The sequence below is a fragment of the Colias eurytheme genome, chromosome 28 (assembly GCF_061535395.1).
Source record: "Colias eurytheme isolate Ceu_HAF_F1 chromosome 28, ilColEury1 Martin Lab GWU primary, whole genome shotgun sequence".
Lineage (NCBI taxonomy): Eukaryota > Metazoa > Arthropoda > Insecta > Lepidoptera > Pieridae > Colias > Colias eurytheme.
In genome coordinates, this window is record NC_143007.1 from 3,739,005 (window position 1) to 3,752,053 (window position 13,049).

Sequence of the window (13,049 nt, forward strand, 5' to 3'; positions counted from 1 at the left end):
CCGTGGTACATATTTCGCAATAAAAGGTAGCCTATGTCCTTTCTCGGGTATCAAAATATCTCCATACCAAATTTCATGCAAATTGATTCAGTAGTTTAGGCGTGATTGAGTAACAGACAGACAGACAGAGTTACTTTCGCATTTATAATACATATTAGTATGGATAAGTTATGTGATGGTATTTTGTTCTCATGAGAACTCTGATCATGCCAAGGTATGCGCACATTAATTTTAATTTAATTGTAATTACTAATAATAATTGTAATTTCATAACCTTATATAGCTGTATAATACAGTTAATAACGAAAATCGGATTAGTAGTTTCGGACTTCACTTCGAATAAAGCTATTAAATATTCACTGCTTATTTAGAAATTAATTCGCTACCTTTCGATTCATTAAATAATGAGAAGAATGTTTTATCGACAAAATTAAAATATAGTTAAGCTCTACTTTTTACAATAAAACCTTACCAGGTCTATAGCTCTCATATTCTTCATTCCCACCCTCAACGCCTGGCGAAATCGGAGGACTATAGGACTCGGATCTATTCCCATCTTCCGACCCTGGCGATACACTCCTACTACTCCCACTTTTAGGACTCTCACTGACCCTCTCCCTCTCCATACCTTCTGTTTGCTGTTCCACTCTCTCATAATCATTCTGGTATCTTGCTATGTAATTTTTATTCATTAACGCTACGTAATTCTGCGTTTTCTCAGCGTCGGAATCTATATGTTTGGATAGCAAGGCATCTATGCAAAAGGACTTTTTCTGGTTAATCACTGTTTTCTCTTCTTTGTAGAACATTTTGGGAGTGTTGGATCTGCTGTGGTTTGAGTCTTGGTCGATGTCAATTTGTTCTGTCTCGTGGTACATGGTTAGTTAGGTTCTTGTTTCATTGTTGGTCTGTAAAGAGATGGGCTGTTAGTTTGGTATTGCGTTTTTCTTGTACTAGAAAGTGTGGTGGTGCGTTCCACTCTTGGTAGATTTTAAACTAAAGGATTAGTATTATTTGCATAATCCTTTTGATGTATATTAAAAACCTTTCAAATAAGTGTTCAGTTTTTAAAAGTCAATTTCAATATTTTAATCTCATTTCTAAAACCTGCAGTTTCATTGCATGGTTGGTGGTATGCAGTTCCGTTTTAAAAGTAGCAGTTCTTTTTTGGATAAAACTTATCCGTCCAATAAAGTATTACACGATAATATTAAAATGTCACGTAAACTGTCAAATACGGGCAATTAGAATACGTTTTTAAAATGGTAGTTTTATACATTATTCGACGAATAAATTTTATCCAAGCATTGAAAAATCGGCCCTTAAAAATTTCATCTAATTCTAATGAGCACTTTAGCGTGGTATAACGTAAACTTTATATGCTTTTCACGCAACATAATATGTTTTAATAATACTTTACGGCGTAAATAATTATTATAAGCTGTTATTTTCTGTAATCTATTAGTTCGTTGAAACGAAATCTTTCATAGTATTTCTGAAAAATAATCGGGTGGAATTTTTTCGTGAATACAAGCGTTCATTGATAAAATAAGTTATCAATTTATCATCTCAAGTAACGCCAAGTCCCTTTATAATCTAAGATTTGACATTTGATATTTATAAAGTATTTATATTATAAGTAATTAAAAATGTGAGTAAAGCAGCGGGATAAAACTAAGTACCTAGAACCTACGTGATATTTAGGGTTATTTCACGCATAAACTATAGTTTCAAATAAAAGAGGAATGTTTAGTGCTCTCTCATGGATAATTATAGAATCGATTTGGATAAAATTTGAAATGTTGAGGGTAGAGCTTGTTTGGGCCCGGCGACGGGCTGCCGCTGATGGGGTTACGGATGAATTCTACCAATACCCGTGGCCCTCTGGTTGATGCGGCTTGACGGAACACAGTGGGGTTTTGGTCGGTAGGAATCCGACATAACCCACGGCCCCTCCCCCGGAGCCCGTGCGGGTATCTATGCAAGATTTCCCGTGTCCCTTCGTCCAGCATACTCACCATGGAATCCTGATATTTCATGAATGTCAAAAAACTGTTCTGAAATAGTGCTAAATAGTGCCCAAAGGAAAAAAATAGTGCTCTTGTACTTGCGAAGTTATAGCCATAGTTCGATGAGTATGCTGGACGAAGGTTTCGCCCAGCATACTCACCTCCGTCCGGAGAATCTGTATACGCTTCAAACATAATTCATACTTCAAAAAATAGTTCCCAAATAGTGCCAAACGGTGCCCAAAAAGAAAAAACAGTGCTCGAATAACTTCGGAGTTACAGGCTTCGTTCAGTGAGTATGCTGGGCGTAGGTTCTACGCCCAGCATACTCACCTCAGTGCGCGAATATCGAACGAGCTAAAGGTACAATTTACGTCTCAAAAAATTGTGCTTGAAATAGTGCCCAATATCAGTCCAATTTTTGCTTGACTTTTGACCTAGAAAACCATTAAATTTGATTGTAAACTTCTACATACATTACATTGAGTATACAGTCGAATACAATATATTATTAACTTTCTTTCTAACAATTTTTGTCTTGTGTAAATTATTTGTTTTGTTATATTGTCTATGTAAGGGAGTATTTACTTTAGAATCGCAATATTATTAATTACACATTATTTTAATAATACTTTATAATAATATGATTAAGCCTTCGCGCGTCGCATGGGACCCCGGTAGCTAGGAACAATGATTTTATATATTTGTCTAGATCACGGCGCTTGAAGGATTAAGATATCAAATGAAGTAAATCATGCATGAAAAATAAAGTTGCTGTTATTAATGCTTACATTACAACTGACAAAATTATTCAAAATAATCATTTTCCGGATCAAGGACGGTACCACAAGGTTTACGGAATTGACCTGTATTCCTCATGTGATAAAGTTCAATATAGTGTGGCAGTAATGGATGCACGTACGGTCAATAGGTATGGGGCTTACGACGCGCGGCGCCCGCGACGCTAAACATTTTTTTATATGTATATTATATACAATATTAAAACTACAATTTTTTCTATTTACATTGATTATATTATGAATGTTAACAAAAGCTGTGAACTAGTTAACTAGAATTCTGATTACTTTGGCCCTTTAAATAGTAATAAATAACGTAAGTAATTAAAAATGTTTTTTATTACTAAACCTTTCATTGATGAAACTATTGGAAAGAGTTTTAAAAATTTGTATAACTATGTCACAGTACTAGTTTTGACTGGTTATAAGTTTTGCCTGCAACATATATACAAAAAGAAACTGTATAATTTCCTTTTTACAATTTTTCAAGATATTAATTTTATTGGCTGCAAATGACTGTTTTTATTCAGACAAACACACAATGCAATGAAGTAATAGACTTCATTTACGCTTAAAGTTTCATTCATTTATTATTATTTATAAAATATATAATAATGCATTTAATCGAAAGTTTTTGACATGTGAGAAAATACCATAATTATTTCCAATAACATGAAGTCTACAATTAGAAAGTTTAATATTTTTGTCCAAAAACATGTGTCGACGACTGTACCCCATTTTACGTTAGTATGTAGAAGTTTACATTAAAATTTAATGGTTTTCTAAGTCAAAAGTCAAGCAAAAATTGGACTGATATTGGGCACTATTTCAAGCACAATTTTTTGAGACGTAAATTATACCTATAGCTCGTTCGATATTCGCGCACTGAGGTGAGTATGCTGGGCGTAGAACCTACGCCCAGCATACTCACTGAACGAAGCCTATAACTCCGAAGTTATTCGAGCACTGTTTTTTCTTTTTGGGCACCGTTTGGCACTATTTGGGAACTATTTTTTGAAGTATGAATTATGTTTGAAGCGTATACAGATTCTCCGGACGGAGGTGAGTATGCTGGGCGAAACCTTCGTCCAGCATACTCATCGAACTATGGCTATAACTTCGCAAGTACAAGAGCACTATTTTTTTCCTTTGGGCACTATTTAGCACTATTTCAGAACAGTTTTTTGACATTCATGAAATATCAGGATTCCATGGTGAGTTGTGGTGAGTATGCTGGACGAAGGGACACGATTTCCCCACTTAAAAAAAATTCAAACAATCAGGTTTATATTATTAGTACTTATTTTATGTAGGTACAAATAACTAAGTAATAAGTATACCATAATATTAATATAGGTATATAATATGGGAACTATATTTTCTATCACCAAAATTTATATTTATCATCAAGTTGTATCACCTAATAAATAGATCTATCACCACGAAATATTTTCGTTCTCAGATAAACAAAAATTGTTCCCAGGTATGAATTATCAAATTAATGTTAATATATGTGTAAAATAAGAGATCGATAACCAATAAAATTATATTGCATTACATGAATATAAACTTCGTTCTTATAATAACAGTTTTGTTACTTAAATAATAGCTCTGTGCTCAGAATGGTAGATCTGTCACCAAATAAATCGATTATCGATCCCTGACTGCGACTCCTTTTTATTTGATATTTTGTCACCAATACAGTAGTAACATTTTATTTCGTTCAGATATTAAATTAATAGTATTCACTACCAATTTAATACATCAATTTATAATTTTAATGAAAAAATGATCAAAGGGGCGGAGACAAATTGGCGCGCTTTAAAAATTGATTATTTTAACTTTAATTAAGTGTTTTATCTACAATTATGCTAGCCATAAGCCAGCTATTAAACCAGAGCTGATTATTCAGTGGTAATATTCAAACAATAAATATTGATTATTTTGACTTTAATAATTGTTTTATTTACTACTCTGCTAAAATTTTTATTTAAATATAATTTATGCTACCAGTGGACATTTAGAACCTTGGGAGTCTAGTTAAAGTAGCAGAATCTTTTGGTTGAAACGATCATGACAACCCTAATTTTTTATTTGAACTTAATGCAATTTTCTAGTAACATAATATGATTTATTGGTGGTCTCTTTAAATTAGTTTGCTTAAATACTTATTAGGACACACCTATTATAATACATACAAAAACATTTATTTGGTATAGACCTTATATCTCAGGATTTTAGGTTATTTATTGTGGAACTGATTTTGCATTGTATGGTGACTACATTTTGGTGACAGATCTACTATTTTGAGGACAAATCCTATTATTTAAGAAACACAAAACTAATTAAATTGGTGATAGCTTAAATGATACCCATATAATATTATCACTACTACCGCCTGTCTGTCACGCGTCGAATATTAAATTGATAATAATAACTTTATTATTAACCGATTTGAGCTTATCAAATTCATTAAGTATATTATGCAGTGTTTTTATCGATATTTTATCTGTTTCCATTCATTAAGTGGATTTCGGTTATTAAAATTAGGGATAATATACCTAAATTGTTTATTTGATGATACATATTTAATTAAGTTTACTACGGAAAAAAGCTAGAGACGTACCTACTGACCGTTATCTTGTCAAATAAAATATTAAAATAACTAGCAAACCCGGCGAACTCCGTTTCGCCACCAGAGACATCTTTTCTTTGCTATAAACGTCACGGAGCCCGAGACCTTTCCAACGAATGCAAAACCGCGTGCGTTCTGGAGTTATAGCGTCAGGAAGGAAAACCCGACTTATTTTTATATAGTAGATTGAAGCTAGAATAGAATTTAAGTTTCAATTTCAAGGCTCATGCATGCATGATTATATTTAAAACCACAATAAAGAACCGTTTAGAAGATGTTACAGGCAGAAATAATCCGCGGTAGGTAAGTATTTACTAATAGGATTATAAGTTTGTTACGCTTTCACGGCCAAACTGCAATTTACGCTTTTAATGAGATTTTGAACGAAAAATAGTTAAAAATCTTTCAGTAGAAGACTATTTTTTTAATTATCTCCTAAAGTTGAGTGACCACGCTCGCTCAACGATTCCATCACTTTATAGTGTAATCGTTGAGTTATTAATTAATAATAAATTATAAAATTAAATCAAGAAAACACTCACAATTTTTAGTATCGCAACAACAATTTCGTTCGGGTCTATAAAATACCCAAGTAAAATTCTATTTTTCCAAAAGTACGGTGAAAAATTCTTAATCTATATTACAACTGTTTACGTAGTAACGAAACGGACACTTTTAACTAAAGTAAAGAGGTTTTAAGTTAATTGAAGAGTTAATACGTGTATAGTTTAGACGCTTGGCTCTACATTTTATATATTTACTAGAGGTCCGCCCCGGCTTCGCCCGTGGTACATATTTCGCAATAAAAGGTAGCCTATGTCCTTTCTCGGGTATCAAAATATCTTCATACCAAATTTCATGCAAATTGGTTCAGTAGTTTAGGCGTGATTGAGTAACAGACAGACAGACAGAGTTACTTTCGCATTTATAATATTAGTATGGATAGCTTTCCGCCCGCGGCTTCGCCCGCGTTTTGAAAGAAAAACCCGAATAGTTTCCGTTCCTGTGGGATTTCCGGGATGAAACCTATCCTATGTGTTAATCCAAGTTACTCTCTATATCATCATAGTAACCCCCTGATAACTTTTTCAGAATGCTATCTATAGATGAAATTTCACATGAAAATGTTTTTGGTGAAATTCGACTAAGTATATTATACGCAATAAGATTGGCTTTAGTCAGCCTACGTGAAAATTCATTAAAATCGGTTCTGCGTTTCACGCGGTTTAAAAAGTCCGACGGAGTTTTTTTTATATGTGTACTACTATATTATATGCACCTAAACTACTTTACTATATACCTAAGTATAAATTTAAAGAGAAGGAATTATTCAATACTAGAGTTCCGCCCCGGCTTCGCCCGTGGTACATATTTCGCAATAAAAGGTAGCCTATGTCCTTTCTCGGGTATCAAAATATCTCCATACCAAATTTCATGCAAATTGGTTCTGTAGTTTAGGCGTGATTGAGTAACAGACAGACAGACAGAGTTACTTTCGCATTTATAATATTAGTATGGATTTAATATATATGGAATAAGATATATAATTTATTATGATAGAAAAATAAAAATTATCTTCAGTTGACATAATTTAAGAAGAGCAACTATCCTACCTATATACCTACGGAGTTTCTTGTCGACTCTTCTAAGTAATAACTTATTTCCGAAAACGCTTCTAAAGGAAGTCTAGAAGTCTATTTGACTAATGTTATTTTAATTTAATCCAAATTGCATGCTAACAATTTTCTTGCCACAGTTATTGTTATCAATCTCCTTCAAAACGGCTTGATCGATTTTCATGTTTTCTCCGTATCTAAGGTTGTAAATAAAAACATGTTAAATCATTCGTAGGAAAATAGTAGGTATATACCTAACTAGCTTCCGCCCACGACTTTGTACGTGCATCCCCGTTTTTCCCTGATCCCGTAAGAATTTCGGGAAATCCTTTCTTAGCGGATACCTACGTCCGAACATCTACCTGCATGCCAAATTTCAGCCCGATACACGAAGTAATTACTATTCTCTAATCTGTGCCGATACGTCCAGTGGTTTGGGTTGTGCGTTGATAGATCACTATATCAGTCACCTTTGAGTTTTATATATATATAGATGTTCTTCCCATAAATAATCGTAATATTATTTATCTATACAAATAAATACCTAAATGCAAAAAAATCATTAGGTAGTTAATTAATAAAGCCTTCTTATGAATTGTATAAAGTTGATTGTTTTCTAGAAAGTGGCTCTAGAACTCATGGCTCGAACAGGGGCAGTATTATGACATCTTATTTCCAGACAGTTTACGCTGTGAATTGAACTGACTGACAAATTCATATTATGGTCGCAACAATCAGCCAATGGTTATTTCAATCATATCATTATAAGCATGAATTTGCCAGTCAGTTAAATTCACGGCGTAATCTGTCTGGAAATAAGAGGTCATAATACGGCCCCAGACTAAATTATTTTAGTGAGACTTTTACTGATAAGTAGTTAGTATTTTTATTTTAGCCGATTAGTTGCACATGGTTCTCATTTAGCATACAGGTAGCCTCGGCAAGTGATATTTTTTATAGGGTTAGTAGGTATTTTATGTTTTAAAAATGTCCGGTGGGTCTGTAAGCGCGTCGAAATCTTTTCATTTGAATGCTTGTATAAGCTCTCTTGTGTATGTATTACATAAAATATGAAACTATTACTATTTATTACCTATCATTTATGCAGCACCTATTCTTTATTCAAAAAAAAAATAATCGATTGCAGTTAAAATTGATTATTTTCTTATATAAGTAATAAGTATGTAGATACCTAAATTATCTAGATAGAGGAAAATAAGTTTTTGTCAAGTTTTGGTTTTTACCCTTTGCTTCAGGGAAATTTTTTATCTTTGAATTGAGAAAAATTAGGAAAGCTTCATAAACAATCATATAAATAAATAAAATAAACTTATTGCACGACTCATGATGCGAAGCATCAGAGAGTGCTTTACGATCGAAAAATTTTTTTCGCCTCATTTTTGCAGCTATTCTTATTATTATAGCCTTGTTAGTTCACGGAATCAAGATATTTTGCATACTATTGTCGAGATAATTTAATGGAGATTAATCCCATACTTTTTAAAAATTGATTTACTTCAATAGAATTGGAAAAAAAACACCGAAATAGGTCAAAAAATTTTCCTGTCCGTCATGTGTGAAACCTGAAAACACTATAACTTGTGAAAAAATCCATCATTTGAGTTGAATTTTTTTTTTAAATATTCTAATCGACGATTGTAGGTCACTGAATGCGAATGATTAATTAATTCAGTGTCGTTTAATTGCAATTAATAAAAAACGAAAACTTCAATAAGTTTTTTTTTTATTTCATAATTAAATGAGCATTATGAGTCGTGCACTTTTGGATTTTCCAAACTTTCTTTGAATCTTGCCAAATAAGTTTTTTATTATTTTGCACATAAAATCGTATATTTATTACATTTGAAAGTTATTTAATAACTACGTAATAAAACCTATAAATCTCAATTATCTTACCGGAAGCTATGTAAAGAAAATAAAAGCACCATAAAAAACAATAACACTAAACCCTTCACGGTCCAAAATCACAGCCACTGCGTCAAAACGCGATTAAAAAAAAAAGCGAAACGTCAAAATTTCCCGCGCGCGTTCGGAAACCTACTCCGACTAACCGTCGGTAACAACTGGATTATTTCATTATGCCCGGTATCACCCATTATCTGCCCATATCTTATCGTATGTGGACATGGGCGGTACAGACCGTTATTATCTGATACCAGCCATAATCCAGCTCAGTTGGAGCAGAGGTTCAATAAACGCTGGTTCGGGACGCCCCACCCGCCATTGTCTGTCTCGCTTCCACATTGTCTATTCTTTTCGCGCGCGCAGCGATGAAATTTACGCATGAGACGACCAAATTTACTGCTTAACCGCGGCTTGATTTCATATTATTTGTATCTACAATAGAGCTTTGTTCTTTGATTTCGGGAACATTAACTTTTTTGCACAGATAAAATAGAATGAAAAAAATATACACAGATTATATTAGAGCGTTAAAATAAATTGCTTCGGCTATTGGCGGGGATTTTTTGCAATTCATCTTGTTTTCTTTTGAGACAAAATTGGTGATGTCGTAGAAATGAGATGTTGTTTTATCGATTGATAAGTTGATGATAAATGATATTGTTTTATTGATATAACTTTACACAATAGTTTCCTTACTTGTTATACTTACCTTGGTTTGTGATGGGTTAATAAAGATAGGTACATACTTACGAAATTACGAATAGAAACAGAAAGGGTGGCCCAGTGGGGGCAGTAGGTACTAGGTAGGCTCTACAAATGCCAGGGTGAAGCCAAAACAGATGTAGTTTATTTACTTCTCTTTGAAGGTTTAATTATGATTTGAGTAGTGAGGCCAAGATAACTTGCCAGTCATATTTTTTGTATACACAAGTACCTACTTATAATATTAATACCAGTGCAGCAGGTACATGAATATATAAACGCTCACACCAGCCTCGGCTCGTCACTGGAGAGATGAAGTCAAAATGATCGACATTCTTCAAGGAGAAGACCTTAAAAAGATGTTAAGGTGTGATTCCTGGAGATCATTGGGCCAAGATATACCATAGGTGGTTGCAGCGTTGAAGTAATTATCTAAGTAAATAGTAACTGCAGAATGCTAACCATATTATCGACCAGTAAAATACATCTGTTCTTAACCCCAAGGAAAGTAAACTTCATTAAGTTCTACTAATATTATAAATACGAAAGTTTGTGAGGATGTCTGTGTGTGTGTTTGTTACTCTTTCACGCAAATTCTACTGAACCGATTACAATGAAATTTAGCGCACATATAGAGGGTAACTTGGATTAACACATAGGATAAGTTTTTTCCCGGAAATCCCACGGGAACGGGAACTATGCGGCTTTTCCTTTGAAAACGCGGGCGAAGTCGCGGGCACAAATCTAGTATCATTATAAATTAACAACCTAACACATTGAAAAGTTCTAAATAGCTCCTAGGTTCTATTATGAAAAGCCAATCATCAATGGTCTGCAATCTGTAAAGGAAATTGATATTTCGGGAAATCCCCTGAAATAGAAAACAATCTTGAATGACATCATCATCATCTTCGCTTGATCACTTCGTTTTAATTGGCTGAAAATGTAATCTACACTTATAGACTTATGCGTGCGAATCTCACGTACCTGCAGCAGGGGCAATATTGGAATTGGACCCTTAATTGTGATGTGTATAGGCAAGCACGGGCAATTTAGAGAATAGCCGAAATTGCTCCAATTGCTGTGTAACCGATATTGTTGTAATTTTATGTTAATTTTTAACCGTTACCGTATGTTAATTTTTAACTGGTGCCTTTTTTCAGGACATGACAGAGGGATGGGCTGACGCCTGACGTGCTATTGACGTGCTGTGTGGAAACTTGTGAAGAGTCTCCTAGGTTTTTCCGGAAGCAAATATTTAGCTAATCTAGCTTATTACATACTTACCTACTTATAAATCATATGAATATCAATGATATCTTTTGTTTTTGCAGGTTGCAGTCGTATCTTCGGGTAGCAGGTAGGTACCTACCTAGTGTTCTATGTAGGTACTTAAATATTAAAAAGCCCCATTCGTAGAGAAGAAAATAATATTCAAGTCATTTTTTTCGTGAAACTCCAATAAAATAAGCATTATTGCAATCTAGGTTGTTAATTGAAAGAAATATGAATAATTTTCAGTGATACATTCTCGAAAATAACTAAAGACAAAATTTGTGAATTAATTACATAAGTAGGTATTACATATTATCTCAATCTGAAATGTAAGTATTTTATTGAGCGTTGTAACATTTTTCAAAATATGTCAACTTGTGGGCTACATTTAAAAAAATAACAAAACACGACTTAAATTCGCAATCAATAAAAACAAACCAAACGTAAAGTGAACAACAAGCGCTGTGTTGCGTTAAAAATCGCCAATTCCAACTAAATCGAATTGCTAAAACTTGCAATCGGCGAAATTTCATTACGCCAAGAATTTCTACTTAAAACAACGTTTGCCCACGTCTCCGAGCGCGCCAAAACGAGATGGCCATGTTTTTTCTTTTTTCAACTCTATTGTCTATTAATGAGGGGCGGAGTGGAAACTTTTTGGACCTATCAGGGCTGTGTGCGAGCGAGACGGTGGATAATTTTGTATGGGTTGGACAGAGAGGGCGATAGGGTGTTTCGTTTGACATATTTATAGGTTAGCCCGGGAACTTGGACTGTAGTTCGTATTAGCTCAAATTAGATAGATTAGTAGCCGGTTTGCGCTTCAATTACGGTATTAAAGATAGTAGTCTGTTTTATATCGTTTTTTGATTTATTTTATTAAAATTAAAGGATGTTTTGTTCAAATTTTGAAGTCTGAATAAATATAAAAAAAAACAATAATTTTCTTTATAGAACACTGGCTTTGTAAAGCTCTACTCTGATAGAGATCTTTAAGTTCGATTGTCAGGGCTTTAACATTTGATCTTTCTATAGCAATTTTTACCAAGATTGCATTATTGATATCTAATAATTAAAATAAAGGAAAGGATGCTGACTATGAAGAATTTCAGCCAATAGAAGGAGTTTGAGTTAATAAATGTTATAGGAAGCCTCATAGGATTTAATAATAACTTATGGATAAGACGGATTTAAAAAAATATCACACTGTTAGATAGTCCATATTTTATCGAGAAAGGCTATACAGGGTGTCCCACTGTTTGTATACTAAGCTCAAAGGAGGTTATAGTTTTGCATACGCTGAGAAGGTACGTAAAAATATTTATAAAATTCCAGACTCAGTTTTTTTTTTTCAAATATGTAGATGAATTCTTATAAATCTATGTGTACACCCATAACAAGCAACCTGCCCAGCTTTGCTACCAGCACGTGACCTGTCGTGATTATGTTTTCATAGACAAAATGCTCACATTAGCGAAGCGGTATATGCCGGCTGCGCGAAGCTAGAGAAGAAAATATGGATTTTCAGGAAAATTTAGCAAAAATTTTTTGGTGTAATTTTGTTGTTTAAGTATTTTTTACGTGATCAGTGTATGCAAAACTACAAGTCCCTTCACGCTTAGTATACCAATAATGGGTCACCCTGTATAATATTATGGTACCTATATCATCACGCAAAGACCAATAGGGAGCAATGCGGGTAAAACCGCGGGGCACAGCTAGTTCTAAATACGACGTTTAGACAATTTCGAAGCGCGATATCTCAGGAATGGTAATTCTAAGAAAAAAGTAGTTGGACCACTTTTGTAGATTATTTTAAGATGTGTAATTTTTATCTAAAGTATTTTTTGATAAAACCTAAGCATTTGAGATAAAAATATTTTACCAAGTGTACCTTAAATATACCTTTGACCCCGAAAAACGTTTTTTGCGCAATCAAATTTATTAGGTCCTTATTAGGTCTGATAGCCTAGGTCAGCTAAGATCTGTAAGAACAAAATGTATCTAACTAGTTACTTTGAACAAAATTTTAAAATGTATAGGTAGATATACTTAAATGAAAAAAAATGTAAGCATTTTAAAGTGTATT

The 13,049-nt window shown here is 33.5% G+C and overlaps 1 protein-coding gene across 1 annotated transcript in view; it reads right to left on the minus strand.

The window, feature by feature from the left end:
• Positions 1-9,123, minus strand: part of exex (motor neuron and pancreas homeobox extra-extra) — a 28,808-nt gene extending 19,685 nt beyond the window's left edge. Inside the window, exons 1-2 of the mRNA XM_090117404.1 lie at positions 8,975-9,123; positions 473-908 (exon numbers count right to left, since the gene is read on the minus strand). Of these exons, the coding sequence (XP_089973530.1) occupies positions 473-878 (406 nt within the window). The 5' untranslated portion in view covers positions 879-908; positions 8,975-9,123. The remainder of the gene's footprint in view (positions 1-472; positions 909-8,974) is intronic.
• Positions 9,124-13,049: the final 3,926 nt, after the last annotated feature.